Raw genomic sequence first — 20,741 nt, forward strand, 5'->3', positions numbered from 1 at the left:
CTAATCAAATCATAGCAATTTAAGAATACTTTTAATATTGAAATTAACTGTAGGACAAAATGAGACTTCTCAAGTTGAAATTTAAAAAAAAGTGTTGTCTATTATGAATTGATTAATTTCTCAATCTTTGTCATTCTAAAAAATCGATGTTATATTTAACTTTTAATTTTCAAAAGTAATGACTTCTGTAAATTATACATTATTTTTAATTCAAACTAGTGCTTGTCGTACCAAATATCAAACTTTTATTATTAATAAATTTCTCAGATATGATCCGTAACAAAATCAATGAATATCTATGATCGGTACATATATCGAATAATATGACAGACACATTAAATTATATATTTTGACACATACGTTTAGACTTTTGAATGCAGCTGTTAGGAAATCCAACATCATTATCTATATTTGTAATGCAGTGTAGACTGAATTATTTCTGAAATATTATGATAATCATTTGATTATAATTTATACTGAGTTCTACTAAATGAGCACAATTCATTCCAATCACTGGAAAGTTACACGTATATCTAGTAATAAAATCGTGTCCCCAAAAAGATATGTCGTACGAATTCTAGAACAACAATATAAAAGTATTAAAAAAAAATATCTAAGAGTCTAGTCCACTATACAACGCATCGTCCATATCATCCTATAGTGAAAAGCTTTTTATTGTCAAATAGATATAAATTCAAATTAAATAACAAGGTTATGCGCCCCATATTAAAGTATACACAAGGCTAGCAACAGGCGTCTAAGTCTACCAAAACATATAAGGTGATGAGAATCGATGAATATATATCATCTAACTCAATTAAAATGCAATCTATAACGTACGATTATATATAAAATAAAATTATAAAGATTCCATACAACGCTGCGTTTAAACATTTAAAGTGTCCAATACACTAAAATAACCAAAGGAACTTGACTAATACGTATTTAACGCACTTGATAACAAAATAATTCGAATTTTATATATGTAGATAGAAGCCGAAATAAAATGTTCGCTACTAGAACAGCACAAAAATGAACGCAACATAGTATAATTTGAAACCACGAAACAACGACATCAAAATTAGATTTTTACTGGAATTGAGAAAATTTATAATATACATATATGTACGATTGTATAATGATGAAAAACTTAAAATTTAAAAATACGAGACATTCATGTATCAATTTAATTTATTATAAAACGATTATGAATTCAAATCAGTGATGCGATTCTTTAAGAATCCACATAGTAATTCACTCGTCAAAATTTGACAATCGACATAAGATGACACGCCAACCGCCATTTCGATACAAGTTTGAAGTTACCTATAAAATTTACAAATATCATATCCCACGTCTTATTTTACATTTAACGTTCGTTTCGAGTTTCGAGAATATTCTAACGGAATAGATCTGAACAAATGACTTTGGTACCCATATACGTAAACTTGACACATTCAAAGGCCGCAATATATATACATAATTATTCTTACCTAAAAATCATATCATTAATAGTGAAAAAAAAGAATGAAATCTAAAAACGAATACAATTTATCAGTATCAATTTAAATTACAGGAGAAAAAAAATCGGATGTTGTGATTTCAAAGATCGGTGCAAACCGACATACATAAGTCTGTTCTATAATACTAATATATTTAAAAAGAAATGTCTAAATAAAAGCTACAGTATTAAACGAAAATAACAACATCGAATACATGTGATATACGTGATGAAAAAAGTTATTTTATATTATATTATATTTAAAATTGTTTTAATATATAAATGTACATATTAATATCCTATATTTTACAAGGTTTGCTTATTTTACTTATATTATTTTTAGAATCAGAAACAATAATTACACGACTTTTCAAAAAGGAGTATAATGCTTTCAAGTGTTTGCGATTTTGTTTATTGCACCAAACTCTTGAACTGATTGAAATGTATTTTATAACATCCATCGTGTTTTTATAATTTAAATGTACTGGAATTATCAATTACGATTAAATAACAAAATATCAAAGTTATTATAATCGAGTTTTTTATTAGTACGATGTGATTTAAGAATTAGCTTAAATACATTATATTTACAACCTTGGACCGCCTCTCAGTCAATATAAGTTCTGACTTAGCATTATTAGTTCAGTCACATTGTTCATTGAAATTAATTCAATTTTATTTATAGCTTTTATTTTGTTATACTCATTTTAAAAAAATACACCAATAAACATTGGCACTTTAACAGACGCCAATGCACCACCAAACGTTAGATTTAGCACGTTATTTCCTTTGTGCCTGTAATTATCCCGACTCAGTATTCCCATCAGAGTAATAATGTCCACTGGCAGATTAGCATAACTCGTATCCACTCAGTCGGGCTAGCACAGACACAGAACACAGCACAGGATGAGCAGAACCGAAATTGGTGACCTTGTAATCACATCAGTCGATTCCCCCTTGACCCAGTACACTATCCCTTCTACAACATTTCCGTTGGGTATTCACATTTTACATTTTTACCGCAGAACTTACACATTTGGTATTAAAGGAGCTACACTGAGCCCTATCAATAGTAAAATAACAAATAATGAAATTATTCACATCTATACAGTATACATACATTTAAAAATGGTAATATACCTTTGATTATAACTACGCTTATTTAATTACATGTATAGTATAATTTAATCGGAATTGGTGTCTTGCATGAGGGGTTGCATGTCCTCTCTCTTCTTTTCCCTGTTGGTGACGCCGTCTAGGACTCCAATGTCTGATAACCTACAAACAAATATATTGAAAAATATGACGAATTTGAAATTTTTGTGAATGTCTGCATCGATGACAGTTCAAAATGTTTCCTTATTTAAATACTTTAAAAACAGTATAATAGATTTTAATAATTTTTACTCTAATAGAACACCACCATTCCATGCGGTCAAGATTTATACAGTAACTAGTTTTAGTTCATATTTGTATGTATATATTTAAGCATTTAATGTTGTTAATTCTTATGTTAATAAATACGCTCTAATAGAATAGAATAGAATTTAGTAAAGTTAATCTTGACCCTGTGGTCACTTACACTTTGGGCTCGACATCGTCCAGGTGGGTCGGCGTGAAGTAAGGGTTGGCGGCGGCCGGTCTGAACTTGTATCCCGTCATCACGAAGAACACGAAGGTGGCCATCTCGCGGAACATCTCGTCTATCCACGAGTATTGGAATGGTACCGTGTTCTGTTAACAATTTAAATTACACACATTATATGAGACAACATCACATACATTACTCTGATCCCAATGTAAGTAGCTGAAGCACTTGTGTTATGGAAATCAGAAGTAACGACGGTACCGCAAACACCCAGACCCAAGACAACATAGAAAACTAATGGTAATCTACATCGACTCGGCCGGGAATCGAACCCGGGACCTCAGAGTGGCGTACCCATGAAAATCGGTGTACACACCACTCGGCCACTGAGGCCATCAAATATCTACTCGTGTCGTCCTTAGAGTCGAGATGGCCCAGTGGTTAGAACGCCAGGCAAGCACCGCTGATTCATGTGCTTAATTTGACTTTATAATTCATCTCGTGCTCAGCGGTGAAGGAAAACATCGTGAGGAAACCTGCATGTGACAAATTCCATAGAAATTCTGCCACATGTGTACTCCACCAACCCGCATTGGAACAGCATGGTGGAAAATGTTCCACACCTCAAAAGGGAGAGGAGGCCTTTAGCCCAGCAGTGGGAATTTACAGGCTTTTGTTGTTGTGTCGTTCTGACCGCTTACATATATATAGATATAATACTATATCTGATATATAGATATAATACAATACTCGTGGATAGGTAGTGTACTGTCTATTCCCTTGCTCTCATAGTATAGGTAGGGGGGGTCATCAAATTCGACACGAGCGGGAACAATTCGGGCGCAGGACCAACGGCTATGTGTGTATCTCGTAACACGGAAGTGAAAAGACTTATAACTTCAAGACATCGAGACTAACTTTTTATTGGTTCCACTTGGGGTTTGAACCCGGTCTGGGTTCAACCCTTATGTTGTTACCTTATATTAAACCAATAGACCAACGAGGTAGGCAGTTGTACTAACCTATCCTAATATTATAAATGCGCAAGTTTTTGAGGATAGAAAAGCTACTGGACATTACAGGACTTTTAGATTTAAAAAAAAAGATCCAACTTATTCTTACCTCCAAAATAGTAACGATGATCCTAGTGAAGTATATGTAGCAGAGTATCATCACATAGAAATGCCGGAAAAGCTTCAACTTGCGAAGGTTGACAGCCGCTTTGCCGTCGGTCGTCGAGGAGTCTTCGAGGTGATGTATCGACCTGTTGATTACATATTGATTACTTTTAACTCCGACTCCTCAAAGTCAATATGTCTTTCTTGGGTTATGGTATCCGATTCTATAATAAAATTCCGCAGACATTTCCGCAGAGTCCAGATGGCCCAGTGGTCAGAAAGCGTGCATCTTAACCGATGATTGCGGGTTCAAACCCAGGCAAGCACCTCTGTTTCATGTGCTTAATTTGTCTTTATAATTCATCTCGTGCTCTGCGGTGAAGGAAAACATCGTGAGGAAACCTGCATGATGGAATTTACAGGCTGTTGTTGTTGTTGTTGTAGACATTTTTAACTTTGCCGTTTAGTAAATTCAAATCGTTTGTAAAAAATACATTGGTAGAAAAAGCATATTATTCAATACAAGATTTTATAGATGATAAAAAAGCGTGGAGCTAATACCTGTTGACTTCCAAGCAGGATATATTAATTTAAATTATTGTATTTAACTAACGTGACTTTATATTTTTAAATGTTAAAAAAGAGCAACTACTGATTTTCTTGCCGGTTCTTCTCGGTAGAATCTACTTTCCGAACCGGTGGTAGCTTCACTTGGTTGTAAAATGACGATTCAAAAGTGCTTGTAAAAGCCTACTTGAATAAAGTTTATTTTGATTGATTGATTTAAAAACATGTTAAATTACATAATATTATTTGTTTAAATATCATATTATTTAGATATCTTTATGCATTTATTTTGTATGTATTAATTAGTCAGTATATATCAACTGTATGCCTAATGGGAGCGCCGGTTCCTTCATTCCGACAGATCCAAAAATTTAATACTACGCAGCACCACCCATGAATCATGCCTCTAGAACATGTTTTATTTGTTTTAACTAATATTGTGGCAACGGTACACTCTTGATGGTAAGTGACTACCACCGCCCATGGACATCTCCAATAGTGGATACTAACCATACGACGGGGAACATGATGGCACCGCAACAGAGCATGTCGACGAATATAAACAGTATGCGCCAAGCGTTATGTTCCGCGGCGCCCTCCTCGCTTTCCGCTATTATAATCTCCGCTACATTCGCCACGACCTGCGAACGAAATCATTTACGTCAACATATAAACGGATCATTTGCTTTTTTTATCATATAATGGTATATAGTCTCCACGATCATACACAATGGCCTGTAATTAGTAACCATGTACAACCTTGGTAAATAAGATTTTATATCCCTTGTGCCTGCTGTTACACTGGCTCACTCATCGTTCCAAATGGAGTGTACTGAGTGCTGTTGTTTGGGATAGTATATCTGATGAGAGGGTGGTGTCTACCCATACATTTATTAAAAAATACAATATCTATCTAGTATCTATATCTGTCTGTATGTTTGTACACTTTCACTGGCAAACCACTGAAACAGGTTTAACAAAATATAAATACAGCCTTAGCAAGTTTATTTCCTTTTCACTTTCAGAATACTTTCTGTGCTCTCTAAACTGTTACAAGATAAACAATTAACAATTACCTGCAACGGAATCACAATCATAAAAATCTTCTTATCCCGGTCAGCGAGGATGTGCTTTATGAAATTCCAGCCTGTGCCCACAAGCACTATAGTCACAAACAGCACTGCACCCTTCAACCTGAAACCATTTCACATATATTTATAACTAATCTTTATTTATATATTTTACATTAGTATGTATATTAGTCATTATTTTCTTTTATGCTGAATATAATTTTATTTTTATTTTTTGGATTATCCTGTTTCTGCTTTCGCAAATCCTTTCACCAAAGGTTGTCTGTTAGTTATCTTGTTGTAGTTGTAATTGTTCTCTTTATTTTGTATTTCATTGTGTGTGCAATAAAGTATTAAAAATAAAAATAAATAAATAAAAATAATCTTTAAAATATATATATATTGTTGGCATAACCAAGCAACATCAGCGTCAAGTCACACAACCTCTGTTATTATTAAAAAAAAAAAGGCGGGAGATTCGTAGTTGACACATTGAAAATTGCAATTATAATTATTACGGTGTAATGTGATTATTGATGGTTATTTGTGTTGTAGACTAAATGTTTTTCTTTTGTGGTTGTTATTATAAATTAAAGATAATTGTTTTAGAGGTTAACCTACTTCATAATTCTGGTTCTAAAAATATATATTTAATGAAAATGAAATACTCACAGATGCGTTATATAGTAGAGTATAGCCCAGGCGGTCACATGCTCGCCCCTCGTCTGAATGAAGTGGTAATTGATACCGTGGAAGGCCAATGACATGGCCTTCAAATACACCAAGACACACATGATGATGTGTATCCTGTACACGGTGTGCCTGCTAGTCTTCAGGATAAAGGTCCAGAATCCGGCGCTCAGCAAGAATATAAGGGACATCATGCTGTACAGGGCCGGAAGGGGCATCTCGCCGGCAGACAGGAAGTTGCCATCGTTGCTCTCGTATATTTCGATCTTTAAAATAAATCATATCAATTTATCGCCATGAATATATATAACAAATAATATAATAAATAATCTTTTGGGAACATTGATATATTTCATTTATCTTTAATTAAATTTAAAGATAAAATTTGTAACATTCTTAAATTAACTTAACTATATACTTTGAATATTGTCAAATAATTTTTTATTTTTCTTATTGTGTTAAAATATTTGAGTGCATTATATGTTTTATCAATCGGTGGAAACTTCGCTGGATAATGTGATATCTAAACTGTATTATGTAATTTGATTATATGTTATATCTTTTTGTTTCCCAAATATTAAATAAATAAATAAATAAATAATAAAATCCTTATACAGTGAAACCTCGTTAAGTGAAACTTCAAGGGACCTGCAATGCTGTTTCACTTATAAAGGTATTCCACTAACTCAGTCTCAGATACCCAGGTATAAATGAATACCTGTCTCAGATATAGAGGTGCGCTATGACATTTTGCAGATAAACACCTATATGGCAGTAAAGCAAAACTAAAACTTGGTCATTGATAATTACAATTACATAGATAGTTAAGTGCGGAATTTGCGGGTAGAAAAAGAATAAGTTAGTAAAAATACAAAACAGTGATATCTCAGTTACAGAAGTTTATGCATAAAAAAATCACTTGCTGTCTTCTTTATAGAGGTTATTGTAATGATAAAACAAAATAACAAATCCCAGTTATAGAGGTTTGCTTCGTCCCACTAACAGAGGTAATTCAATGCCAAAGTGATGGGACTGCAGCATGAGCTCCAGTTATGGAGGTATTTCACTTATCCAGGTCCCACTTAACCAAGTTTTACTGTATATTATTATTAATTTTAATACCCAAAACTGATATAATCTATACTAATATTATATGTGCGAAAGTGTCTCTGTCTGTGTGTATGTTGCTCATTCACGGCCGTATCACTGAACTGAATTTGATGACTACTTGGTGGTAGGGCTTTGTGCAAGCCCGTCTGGGTAGGTACCACCCGCTCATCAGTTATTCTACCGCCAAATAACAATACTCAGTATTGTTCTATTCCGGTTTGAAAGGTGAGTGAGCCAGTGTAACTACAGGCACAAGCAACATAATATCTTAGTTCTCAATGTTGGCGGCACTTTGACGATGCAATGAATACTTAGTTAATATTTCTTACAGCGTCATTGTCTATGGGTGATGGTGACCACTTACCGTCAGGTGGCCCATATGCTCGTCCGCCAACCTATTCCATAAAATAACAAAAATAAATAATATGAAATTTGTTATGAAGCTAGCTCGAACTCCAGGGACATAGGCTAATTTTTAATCTTATGACCAACCCTTACAACGCGATTGACAACATATCTTATTTTATAAGCAGCTACTTATTTATTTTTATAAGTCTATGTAGTCGAACGAGCAAATGTGCAGTCAGACGGTAATTGGTCACCGCTCATAGTAATTTCATGTTGAGATATAAAAGTAATAAGTAAAGTAACAGCCTGTAAATTTCCCATTGCTGGGGTAAGGCCTCCTCTTCCATTAAGGAGAGGGTTTGGAACATATTCCACAACGCTGTTCCAATGCGGGTTGGTGGAATGCACATGTGACAGAATTTCGATGAATTTAGACACATTACAGACAATTGATTTCAATGAAATTAAACACATGCAGGTTTCCTCACGATGTTTTCCTTAACCGACGAGCACGAGATGAATTATAAACACAAATTAAGCACATAATTACAGTGGTGCTAGTTTGGGTTTGAATCCGCAATCATCGGTTAAGATGCACGCGTTGTAACCACTGGGCCAGTTGAGATATTAGTGTTGTAATTTCTTATAACCAGCATAAATAGAGTGAATATTTAAACTTATAACGTAATTTCATTTTAAGCGTGTGCATACCAAATTTTATAAATAAAAAAAACACATCCACGATTTTATTTAAAACAAATTGGTAACGGCACACTTACCATCACATTGATAGGCGGCGGGTTGTTGACGTCTTCGCGAGGGCAGTTGTGGAAGTAAAGATTGTATAGACCTTCCTCTTTCTCCGACGCCACGTACATTGCGAACTACAAAATTATACGAAATGTTATAGCATATACATATATCTGTTTGAGATTAAAAGGTTTCGTCACTGTTTGACAGATCGCTACAAAAAATAACGTCATATTTATATATTTTTGTTATGGTGTATGTTTATACGTATATATTAATTGTGATCTACTGATTCTTGCAAATAGGCGACCTGAGTCGTCACTTGAGCCTGCAGACATTGGAAAAAATATAGCTTATTCAACGATTTGATGAGTTTCACCAACTGGTGACAACGGAACCTAAACAGGACAAAATTAAAAAAAAATATCTCCACTTGATGAAAATGTGTAGCCCAGCACGGCGTGTATATATTATTCATTTGAATAACGAAAGCCAGCATTTGACGAAGACGATATTCCGTAAACATAGGGCAAGTTGTGGTCCACATAATCGGCTTAACGAATGCACTTGCCGTGGCAGTCGAGAATGAAAATAATCGTTTAAAATCGATTCAATACCACTGCAGCAGCTCATCTTGATTATGCATACATTATTAATCTTAATAATATTAATATAAGAACTATAAGAGCCCCGTTTGCCATCAAGGTATAATACGACACAACATAGATGTAGCATCGGCAAATTCAATAAAACCGATTATTGCCGATTTAAACAAACAATAAAAATAGCTCCCTATCACGCCATTCGACGCTATTCGTCGTTATAGATTCTCGGTTCAACCCGATAAAGCCATATGTAAATCGACGAGTCAAATTGACGAATATATTAGGTCATATGATAATACAAGCTATTACGTTTGCGTAAAGATCACATTCACATAAGAAATAAATATAGATCATTTGGGATATCGTACTTATTTCGAATGTGATCGGTTTTACGAATTTTGCCGATGCTCTATCTAACTTGTGTCGTTCTATAGCACTGCATTATCAATTGACAGCTCGGCATGTCTGCCTCATAACATCCGTCAAAGTTTTATTATTTTCCATATTGACAATAATCCAGAGGCACAACTGAGCAATTAATTTGGCACCCTTTTAAATTTTACTATTTGAATTAGAACTCAAAATCGCAGCAACCACTTTATACTATTCGGAAATACTCGCCAGCTCCCAAATCATAAGGATATTGATTTAAAACCGTGTAAAATCTCTTTAAAACGCTATCGGTAAAAAAACAAATATTCGAACTTACACTCGTGTTGTAAAAGTCGAAACCGTTGCGTGTCTCCTTCGTGATGGGCAGGACGGCGTAGGAGCACTGCGGGCCCAAAGTCTGCTCGTCCGTACCGTCTGACGCTACACAAATTATATTTTCATATAAGTAAAGAGTAGGGACACGAGATAGCCCAGTGGTTAGAACGCGAGCGTTTAAACCGATAAATGGGGATTCAAACCCAGGCTGCTTAATGTGATTATAATTCATCTTGTTCTCGGTAGTGAAGGAAAACATCGTGAGGAAACGTGCATGTGTCAAAATTCATAGAAATTCTGCCACATGTGTATTCCACCAATACACATAGGAACAGCGTGGTGGAATATGTTCGAAATCTTCTCCTCAAAGGGAAACAAGGCTTTGGCACAGCCGTGGGAAGTTTATTGCTGTTGTTGTTGATGTATAAGTAAAAAAAAAATCCAGCATATATTTTTAACTAGTAGTCGCCAGCTCGCGTTTTAGGTTGTTTGTCATATATAAGAGAAAAAAAGCATAGGCTGCTTTCTTGCTCCTTTCTTGGGAATTCAAATTTGCTTCATACCAAATTTCATCAAATTCGTTTGAGCGGTTTCGTCGTGAAAGAGCTGTCGCTGACAGATTTACTTTCACATTTATAATATTGATACAGATTATTTGAACTAATTTAATGATATTATATTTTTTAATTATATAATATCATACTGAGATTAAACAAAGAAATAAACTAATTTATATTTCATATATCTAAATTATATTTTATATATTTTCTTTTTTATGTCCTTCTTGGACATAATGATTAAAACGCCTTTCTTCTAGTTGCTAGATAATTATAGTTCTCATAATCTAGTCGTAATATAATATATCTACAGCATTAGCAATTGTAGGCATCATACAAGTTTTTCTGCTATCTCTGGTTTCAAGGCCAAAAGGATAAAGGTCATGCCACACGTATCCTAACAACAAATCATAAAATAAAAAATTATTACCATCAACCGATCTCCTCCGCCTATTTACGAACATGTATTGCGATTGCCTCTTCGTCCTGTCAATGGGTATCATCGAACGGTTCTGGTAGAGATGCAGCGCTGTTACTTCACCTTCGCACGTTATATTCAATCTGTAAACGATATTATCAATTACATTATTAACTTTAACAATTGAACGACACGATGGTAAGTCATATATAGATAATAATTAAACCAATCTTACACCGGTAATAGACTAACAATTAAGAAGTCTCATCAAATCAGATTACAACTAACTGACACTAATGTTAGAATATATCATCCACTACTACCTCAGCAGGCACAAAGACATACCACCAGTAATTGATTGTATTCTTTGTATCATAAAGTAATGTAACAGCCTCCTCTTCCATTAAGGAGAGGGTTTGACATATTAAACATATTCCACCACGCTGTTCCAATGCGGGTTGGTGTAATGCACATGTGGCAGAATTTCGATGAAATTAGACACATGCAGGTTTCCTCACGTTATTTTCCTTCACCACCGAGCACGAGATAAATTAAAAAAATAAATTAAGCACATATATATAGTGATGCTTGCCTGGATTTGAACCCACAATCATCGGTTAAGATACAAGCGTTCCAACCATATCATACAATAATAACTCAAAACATTTTTATTATTTAATATTATGTTTACGTCTTTTTTAATGCAATTTTCTGTATTGATTTTAGATGGTTTGTCAAGGTTAGTTTTTTTCAAGTTGGTAATCACGAGATACATTAATATTTCATAGTCTTAGTATCGAACTAAGTATGTGACTAGTATCAAAGACTCGTAGTATCGAAAAAATATTTCGCTTTGCATTATTGAATACGCTTTGATGATACAACACTTTTTAGTAAAAAACGATCATAAAAATACATAGAATATTAAAAGCCAATTTATAAAAATTCGCAGTACAATTTAATATATACTAAATACAAATTATTATCGATTTGGAATGACAATCATTAATCTATTTATTGCTTCTTTAATTTGATTACAAATGTTTATTGATTGACAGAGATAAAAGTATAAATCGATAGAAATATTTGATGATCTTTATATATTTGTTTCTATGTTCATTGATTTGAAAATCATCTTTTTGGTCATTTGCAGTGAATAAAATTCGCATAATCTCGGCCTGGGCGTTCCTCCAAGCAATATCTTTCAAATATGAGCTTTATATTGCATATTATATAAGTACCTTACCAGCTCCGCGCTGGTAGATTTATTACTACATAAAGCTTTTATACAATGTACATACATTATGTACATACATTATGTACATACATTATGTACATACATAAGTCCACCAACCAGACAATGAAGAAATTGAATCCCAATACAAATCTCCTACAAGAACACAATCAGAATGTTCTCTGTGAATCTGGTTTTTGCATACAGAAAAGTATACATATTGCTCATGAATAGAAAGATAACATGCTTCCTTTCATAAAAAAAGCAAAAATAATATAATTAATTTGCAAATTTAATTTCATGCTTACAGATAAAAAATATGCAGGCACGCAAACAAAATAAAGATAGATAAAAAACACATAAGTCAATTGGTACAAGCAGCGCACGCAAGTAACACCCTTATAGTAGGCCTTATTTTAACAACCATTATTAAAACCTTCTTTATAATTCATTTTGTCCATTGGTTAAAACCGTCCAGTGGTTTAAGAGTTTATCTCACTAAGACACAGGCAGAACTACTGCAGATTTCGTATCAAGACTTTAGTGTAGAAGATATCAAACTCTCAGTCGCATATTAATAGATGTAAGCTCATACAATATTGCTTTTGAGTTACTTTATGTACACCTCATTACCGTTTTATCTTCAAGTCATCGGTTCAAAGATTGTCTGGATGAGATTGCTATTAAAGTAATAAGTCTTTTGTACATAATTTTGTACAAAAATATTTATCTCCTTATGTTATTGTATTCTTTGACGTTACAATAATGCAAATTTGTACTGTATTGTATCTGATTTTCCGTTTATAATGATTGTATTTTTCTATTTTTTCATGTAGTCAACAATACTGTTGAGGAAACTATAAATTATCTATTCAAGAGATAACCAATTCTTTTTATTCTCAGTTCTCTTTTAAGATATGTTTTATTTGTATGTTATTTATGGTAGAGATAATATTAATATATGTGTTAAGTAAATAACTGTTTCAATTTATAATCAACGCCTATTAATAAAAATAATGTTTTAAGTGTTTCATTTGTTTAACATTCAATTGTGGTTGGCGGCGTGTGGTTGTTGATGTAGATATTACCAAAAATACATCAAAAATGTACATATCGCTGTGCAAGAACATTTATTTGTGTTAAAATATAATAATCCTAGCTAATTGTAACTTCCAAAGGCCAAAATTTAGATGAAGCGACAAGCAGTATAATGTATTAGTTCAGTACAGATGGATACACAACTTAGCTCTTAAACCTTTCTCTACAATAGTTTAAATATTGATACACTCTATTATAAAGAATAGCATACATAGTAACTTCAAAACATTCACAAGCAGGCTTCACATTAATGCCATATTATTAAACATTTCGCATTGCCTTTCAATAATAATCATTTTTGTATGTTTAGAAATATAAGTCAGTAATTGTTATTACAGAAATCTTGTTACAGAATTCTCAAAATTATCCTAACCTAATTTAATTTTATATTACTATGTTACACAGATTTCAATGCGAAGGCAGAGCATAGCTAGTAATTCAATAAGAAACAAAAATACTGATAACATACATGAACATAATTAGTTCATAAGCAAACCCAATGAAGAGATGTTTTAATAATACAAAACACAATCTTACATACTTACTAAACATGGTAAATATAATTTTAATAAAAATAATACCTTAGATTTTTAAAATCCATTTTCAAGAAGACAATAGCCGGATGATGAGGTGAAAGAAGTGTGCTACTCTTCTCCACTCCTTTCAGAATACATGTGTCTGAATGCACTTCCAAGTAGGGGTTAATAGCATCGTTAACTGTTCTATCCAGGGTAAAACCATACTGTAAAATAATGTAACATGTTATAATTATTCTAGAAATTTTTTTGTTTCTCTTTACTTTAAATGTATTTCAAATCATATCATCATCAGTCATTGCAGTACTTTTAAAAATAACCATAACATTATAAATATTTACTTATACTAAAATTATAAAATCAGTCAGTACTTATGAGAAAATTGTTGAAATAGTATTACTTAAATAGATTATAAAATTATATTTACCTCGCCCACAGGACCTGACGGTAGCATGAAATTGATCATATGCACTTCAAGAATGCCCCCTCGAAAGAATCCAAATGTTGTGAGATCAACATAGTGTCGTTCATCATCCTGAAAAAATATTTAAATATTGACAAAAATGTGACTTAACATATTCATATTTCTGACTGCTTGGTATTTTAATTAATATCATACTTATAATTTACATTGAATTTACCACTGTTTTGCTTTCACATATTCTCTATTAAATACTATTTACAAAGATAACATGCTTCCTTTCATAACATATGTAACAATGATTTTATCAAAAGTGAACTGGGAGTATGTACTTTGCTTGAAGTATGGTTTTATTAAAAGATAAATTTTGAGGTCTAACTTCGATTAAATAAAACAATATGTTTAATACGTACCAAAAATTATAAATAGGTAAAAAATACATACTGGCCAAACAAAATAAGTTTGCATAAATATAAAGATATATATCAAGTAATAAAGTATATTCATTTATATTCACCGTAAGAGGCAGCTTGTGTATTCTGGAAGTAACAGTCGACGCAATTACAAGGATTGCAAATAAAGACTTTGCCACCACCGCAATCATATTTCATGACTACTCAAACACCAAATGAATCACTAAAACTCTGTCAAAAGTTAAATTTACATACGACGTAGTTTTTAAAAATGTCCAAATATTCAAACTTAATGACGACAACTGTTTAAAAAACAACAATAGTGCAATCTGTTAAAGATACCTGCAATAATTCAGGTCAGAACTCAGACTTACAGTCACAACTTACAATTCAATCCGAACTTGACAGAATTCTGAAACTCTTTACTACGAGTAGGTACAGATAAATAATATTAGATGATGACAAGAGACAACATTGTGTACCGATGAGGTTATTGCAAAAAAAGCATTAAATTAAAATATTCAAAAGTGTCTATGCATGATAAATCATAATTGAAATGAAATTTCAAGTAATATTTTTATTAAATAAGCAATATGAAAATCAAATTATGATTATTCAAATATAAAAAATACGGTACATTAATTATGAATAGTATATTAAATAATTTTTTTTTCGTAGTTACATTCAATACAATGTTTACGGACAGGTTGTAAACATATGGTTATATAAATAAAATTAAAAAAATCATAATTATTTATGTTACGTCATGTCAATTCATGTTAATACTGTTGTAGTGTTTATGGCATAAACATTTATCATTCTAACATGATGTTGGTGCTCCTATTCAAATAAATTTATTAATAATATTTAAGCATAAAATAAATATTTAAGTTAATGTTAATAGTTCTTATAATAAAATACAAATATTAAAATAATAATTACTTCGCTTTTTTATTTTTATTGAAGTAAATAAAAACTATACATTACAATGACCAATAAGAGAACAATTACATTTTTAGGATATAATGCTGCCACTCATTGAATCATATTTAATATTATTATCTGCAGAATCACTACTTTCAGTTTTATTATCACTTCGTAATTTAATAAAAAGTAAATAAATAATACATAAAACACATTTATTTTAACTGTAATTTGGGAGATCAAAATAAAGTGGAAACACTGGATGCAAACTAAAATTGACATTAGAATGACAATTCAAAATGGCGTCGTTACTTTTCGAGTTGTCCGCTTGAACAGATTAAGTCGGTGGCACTATATTGATTATTTATTTATGGAACCATAGACAATCCAATCAGTATTTCATCGCAACTCTGAGTGTTTAGCACTCCGGTTAAATTTATAAGGATTTTTTTCTCGATTTGTGCAAATAAAAGTCATTCCTCTTACAAATAATTATAATAAATTTGCATAATTGTTTCTAAATGCAATCGTTGTTTAATTTAAATGTTTGTCCGTAATAATCTGGTGGCGTGTTTTTACCGTATCATACTTTAGATTAACATATTATAAAAAGCAAAGAAAATGTTTAAATTAGTGATGAGATGTTTCTTTTCTCCCCGGTTATTCAAAGTCTATGGGCAAGGACCGGAGGAAGTAAGTAAACAAAAATTTTTTTAATTTATCTTCAAAATTTATTGCTGAATGATCAAATTGTTATATTTTGAAATTATTATATATTACAAATAATAATATTATTTATTAATTACTAACACGACTGGTTATGAGAACGAGTTTGATATCAAACTATTATTAGATGACCCCTGACATAAATTATTGATTTTCACCCCCAGGCTTTCCCCAATCCACTCTCATAGTTCTGAATGGGGCTTCGGATAAATACTAATTCGTAATATGCGAAATACATTGAAAATATGAAACACTAAAAATTAAGGGTGTTACTTTAAGACTGGAAATTATTTTATATGACATGAAAATATAATGAATATAATAAATTTTAAGATATAATTAAGAGGGCCTAATAAGATGGTCTGTAGGTTCTGGAGAAGATACCCGAGAATATAGCCCTTTTATAGAAATATATTCAAAATTTTCATTTCTCAGTTACATTTTTAATTAGTTATTAAGAGATAACATTATATTTTCTGTTTAATTTTTGTCAATCATTTGCAACAGTAATTAATAAACATCAATAATTCATATAATTACATATAAACTGTTTATTAGTTAGTTATAGGTAGTTATGTTTTTTGTTTAGTCCGGAGCAGCTACCCTCGTTATTAGACTCTTAATCAGGCCCTCATTGTTAAAATATAGTAAATAATTAGTATATTATTAAAGATACATATAATAAAATTGGAGTGTCTGATTGTAATATTAAAATAACAGCTTCTTACTAAATGCCTATCTAAGTATATATGTTTTTTGTCCATCTGTATGTTTGTTCGAGTTAATCTCATGTATGGAGTGATTTTCATGAGACAATTAATTAAGTAACGTAACTTAGGCTACAACAATTACTTTTTTGTTAAATTCAGATGCCCATGAAGTCGCAGTCACAGCTAGTTAAAGATAAAAATCCTGATCAATCTAAACAGGTTTGATATATTTGTCATGACTAACTCTTAGGAAAGACTAAATTCAATATATATGAATTAAAAAAGAAACTGATACAACTAACAAAGTCAAATTGTTTTATTATTACTTAGTTTAATTTTTGTATTTCTTATTCTTTACTTTATTTGAATTCAAGACATTTAATATAAATTTGTAATTCCACTATTCACTGCATAGGTCAGTAATTATCTATAGGATTATATTAGACTGACTTAGCATACATTAATAAAATTGATTTTTTACAGAATTTTTATGAACCATATACGCCTGAGAAAATTGCCAACAAGATTTTATCAACTGTAAGATCATTTTTATCTTAAGTATATTATGTTTTGCTTCAGTTTGTTTATTTCAAACATATAGTAATAATGCATCTTTTTTCAGGCACAAACAGTATTTAATTGTAGCATTTATACATCGCCATTTATTTGCATGTATATTTATAAAAGGGGATTCTTCTCATGGGATGAGGCAAGGTTTCTTACCTGTGCTTTTGGTGGCCTGGGATGCTTTATAGCTCTGACCTATTTAATGAGAGCCATTGGAAGAGCAAGTAACCCAGCATATGTTGATTTTTTGAACAATCTCAATACCCCAAGTGATGATCAAAGAGCTTACTTAGAACGGATCAGGAAATATGATTTTGAATTTTATGCTTGGACTCCTTCATTTAAAATGGAGCAATTACCAAGGTGACAAATTATAATTTTTAAATATACTTTATATAATTATAAATAGTTTATACATAGTTATAATATTAATTCTTGTTTTCAGATCAACTTGGCTAGAAAACATACCATTTACTAAATGTGCAAATCCAGATTTACCATACTATCAGAAAGTCACTATACAAATACTAGCATATATTGCTATACATACTTTTGCGCTGAGCCTCATCTACCCAGGCACACTTACAATTATTGAGAACATGTTGTGTAAGTTGTTTTAAATGATAATTTTTATTATCTCATGATTTATTTATGTGCTATTTTATTATGTTTTTATAAATGATGTTTTAGGGCAATTCCTTGCTGAAGGCCGAGCATTTCTTGTTGAGACTTATAATGGAAAGAGAGCAAAAATCATTACAGCTGATGGCAATTCTATTGATACAATGTTTGTTGATAACAGGCTTGATTCTGCAAAAGGCAATATACTTGTCATTTGTAGTGAAGGAAATTCTGGCTTTTATGAAATTGGAATTATGACTACACCAATTAATGCAGGTTATTCTGCATTAGGATGGAATCATCCAGGTTTTGGTGGAAGCACTGTAAGTTTTATTAAGATATAAGAGTATATATGAATATTCAATTTATTTAAGATAAACCAAATAGATTAAAGAAAAAGAAATCTGGCAATTTGTATGGGAACTTACTGTCATGACATCCTGTATAATTATACTCCTTATTTATTTTAGGGTACACCATATCCTCAACAAGAACAAAATGCCATTGATGCAGTTATACAGTATGCCATTAATGAGCTAGATTTTCAAGTTGAAGACATAGTACTATTTGGATGGAGTATTGGAGGCTATACAACGACATGGGCAGCTGTTAACTATCCTGAAGTCAAAGGAATTGTAATTATGCATGATTTAAACATTCAGTATTATAAATACATATTTGAAAAATTTATTTACCTATACAAAACATTAATAATTTATAACTACAAATTTGTACTTTAGATTTTAGATGCGTGTTTCGACGACCTTCTACCCTTGGCTCAAAATCAAATGCCCAAGTCTTGGAAGTTGCTAGTTAAAGAAGTTGTACGATCTTTTGTTAATCTGAATATAGCTGAAATGTTATCCAAATATTCTGGTCCAGTGCAGCTAGTGCGACGAACTGAAGATGAAGTTATTTGTATAAAGTAGGTTTCTTACCTATAATAAAATATGTAATTTATAAATCATTTGAGTGTTTAACATAAACACACTTTACAATTTATAGAGCAAACCAACTTGCATCAAATCGTGGAAACTTTCTACTAATTTCGTTATTAGAACAACGACATCCTGAACTATTTGAAGAAGAGTCAGAGAAACCTGTCATGGATGTTCTCGAAGCATGTGTTGCTTTATCAGACCAACAACGTATTGTAATGTCATGTGGAGAATTACCTGCTATAAAACGAAAAATATTGCCTATGGTGAGATTTTATGTTATAAGAATTCAATATACACATTATACACATATTTAATACACATTATTAAAACAGATACACATAATTAAAATATTAGTAATTTAGCAACACTCTAAAAGACTGCTTATTAAAAAATATACCATACACAATAAGTAAGAAAATTGACAATTATTTAACATTTTGTTTTAGATTTCAAGGTACATGCGTGATTTTCGGTCAACCCATTGCACTGCATTGCCAGAGGATCAGTTTACTGCAATAATGGAAGCAATTACTAATCGTTAATAGTAATAAATTAACTGTATTCCTGCAGCTTTTTCTAGTACTATTATAACAGAGGTGATATGTTAAATATAATTGGGAAATATTGTGCTAAATTGATTATTTCATACAGTAATATTATAGTTCATCTTTTTCAAATATTTCAATAAAACCGATTACTCTGTACACTTAATAATAAACATTACCATATTATTAAAAGATAATTTATCACTCACTAATATTCTACTAGTAAAAGTAATTACTGTTAGAATTAGTATTGGTGTGTAGTAATCCATTTTTGTCATTCAGTGTTTAATAAATGTGGCTAATAATTACACAGTAAATACTTCCTAAATGTGAATTTTAATAAACATATATAAACATCTAAATGTATTCTTGAACAATCAACTATGTAATTGATGACATTACCTAATATAGATTTTGTTTGTGCGGAGAAGTGAAGAATAACAATTATTTGCTCATTGGTATTACTTACCTATTTATTATGAATTTATCCTGAAAACCATTAGGTTTCGTTGTTATTTTTTCCAAGTTACTAAAGTATATATCTACACCTATTTAATAAATGTACTATTTTAATACTATTTATTGTATTTTTGTCATGGTATAAGAATAAATAAAGGATGCTACAATTCAGAAGAGGTTTTTTTTCAATTTACAGAACAAAATGAACGTTTGAAGAATTTATTAAGGTTAAAGTGAGTAACCTAAAAATTTAAATGTTATTAATTATCAAAATTCCCAAAAATATTACCTATTATTTTTATTACTTTAACAATTATCTAGACATTCCTATTTTCATGATAAACACGATAATATTAATATTTTTCTGCCAAAATAACTGGATGTTGTATTTTAAGAGTTGGCAACACTAGTCGTCAATAATAGAGTTTTGTGACTTATGTACCGTGTATACATCGCAGGTAAGCAATGTAAATAAGCCATTTATCGCCAAGCCTACCTACTTACTAAGTGGCGCCT

At 31.5% G+C, this 20,741-nt stretch overlaps 2 protein-coding genes across 3 annotated transcripts; one reads left to right on the forward strand and one right to left on the reverse strand.

Annotated features, from left to right (window-relative positions):
• Nucleotides 1-1,761: 1,761 nt before the first annotated feature.
• LOC124542965 (protein GPR107) lies at nt 1,762-15,162 on the reverse strand. Its single transcript, XM_047120928.1, has 12 exons — nt 14,837-15,162; nt 14,326-14,433; nt 13,944-14,104; nt 11,043-11,173; nt 10,057-10,160; nt 8,772-8,876; nt 6,517-6,800; nt 5,851-5,968; nt 5,285-5,415; nt 4,212-4,353; nt 3,084-3,235; nt 1,762-2,779 (listed from the first exon to the last, which is right to left on the reverse strand). Exons 1-12 carry the CDS (start codon nt 14,921-14,923, stop codon nt 2,686-2,688), a joined length of 1,617 nt encoding a protein of 538 aa, XP_046976884.1. The 5' UTR covers nt 14,924-15,162; the 3' UTR covers nt 1,762-2,685.
• An 818-nt stretch (nt 15,163-15,980) lies between these two features.
• LOC124543103 (phosphatidylserine lipase ABHD16A) lies at nt 15,981-20,401 on the forward strand. Of its 2 annotated transcripts, XM_047121148.1 has the most exons (10): nt 15,981-16,349; nt 17,252-17,311; nt 17,576-17,629; nt 17,715-18,022; nt 18,105-18,265; nt 18,350-18,603; nt 18,751-18,915; nt 19,021-19,205; nt 19,286-19,484; nt 19,668-20,401. In XM_047121148.1, the coding sequence occupies exons 1-10, from the start codon at nt 16,278-16,280 to the stop codon at nt 19,761-19,763; spliced, it is 1,554 nt and encodes a 517-aa protein (XP_046977104.1). In that variant the 5' UTR covers nt 15,981-16,277; the 3' UTR covers nt 19,764-20,401. The 2 variants fall into 2 exon arrangements, with proteins under 2 accessions (XP_046977104.1, XP_046977105.1); XM_047121149.1 differs by lacking the exon at nt 17,252-17,311.
• Nucleotides 20,402-20,741: the final 340 nt, after the last annotated feature.

This window comes from Vanessa cardui, chromosome Z, assembly GCF_905220365.1.
Source record: "Vanessa cardui chromosome Z, ilVanCard2.1, whole genome shotgun sequence".
Taxonomy (NCBI): Eukaryota; Metazoa; Arthropoda; class Insecta; order Lepidoptera; family Nymphalidae; genus Vanessa; species Vanessa cardui.

Coding starts and splice junctions, on each gene's coding strand:
- LOC124543103 (XM_047121148.1), top strand. CDS start 16,278: ATGTTTAAATTAGTGATGAGATGTTTCTTTTCTCCCCGGTTATTCAAA. Junction 18,266..18,349: donor AATTATTGAGAACATGTTGT/GTAAGTTGTTTT, acceptor ATGATGTTTTAG/GGCAATTCCTTGCTGAAGGC. Junction 19,206..19,285: donor GATGAAGTTATTTGTATAAA/GTAGGTTTCTTA, acceptor TACAATTTATAG/AGCAAACCAACTTGCATCAA.
- LOC124542965 (XM_047120928.1), bottom strand. CDS start 14,923: ATGATTGCGGTGGTGGCAAAGTCTTTATTTGCAATCCTTGTAATTGCG. Junction 14,105..14,325: donor CGTCAGGTCCTGTGGGCGAG/GTAAATATAATT, acceptor ATTATTTTACAG/TATGGTTTTACCCTGGATAG. Junction 3,236..4,211: donor TCATCGTTACTATTTTGGAG/GTAAGAATAAGT, acceptor AATTGTTAACAG/AACACGGTACCATTCCAATA.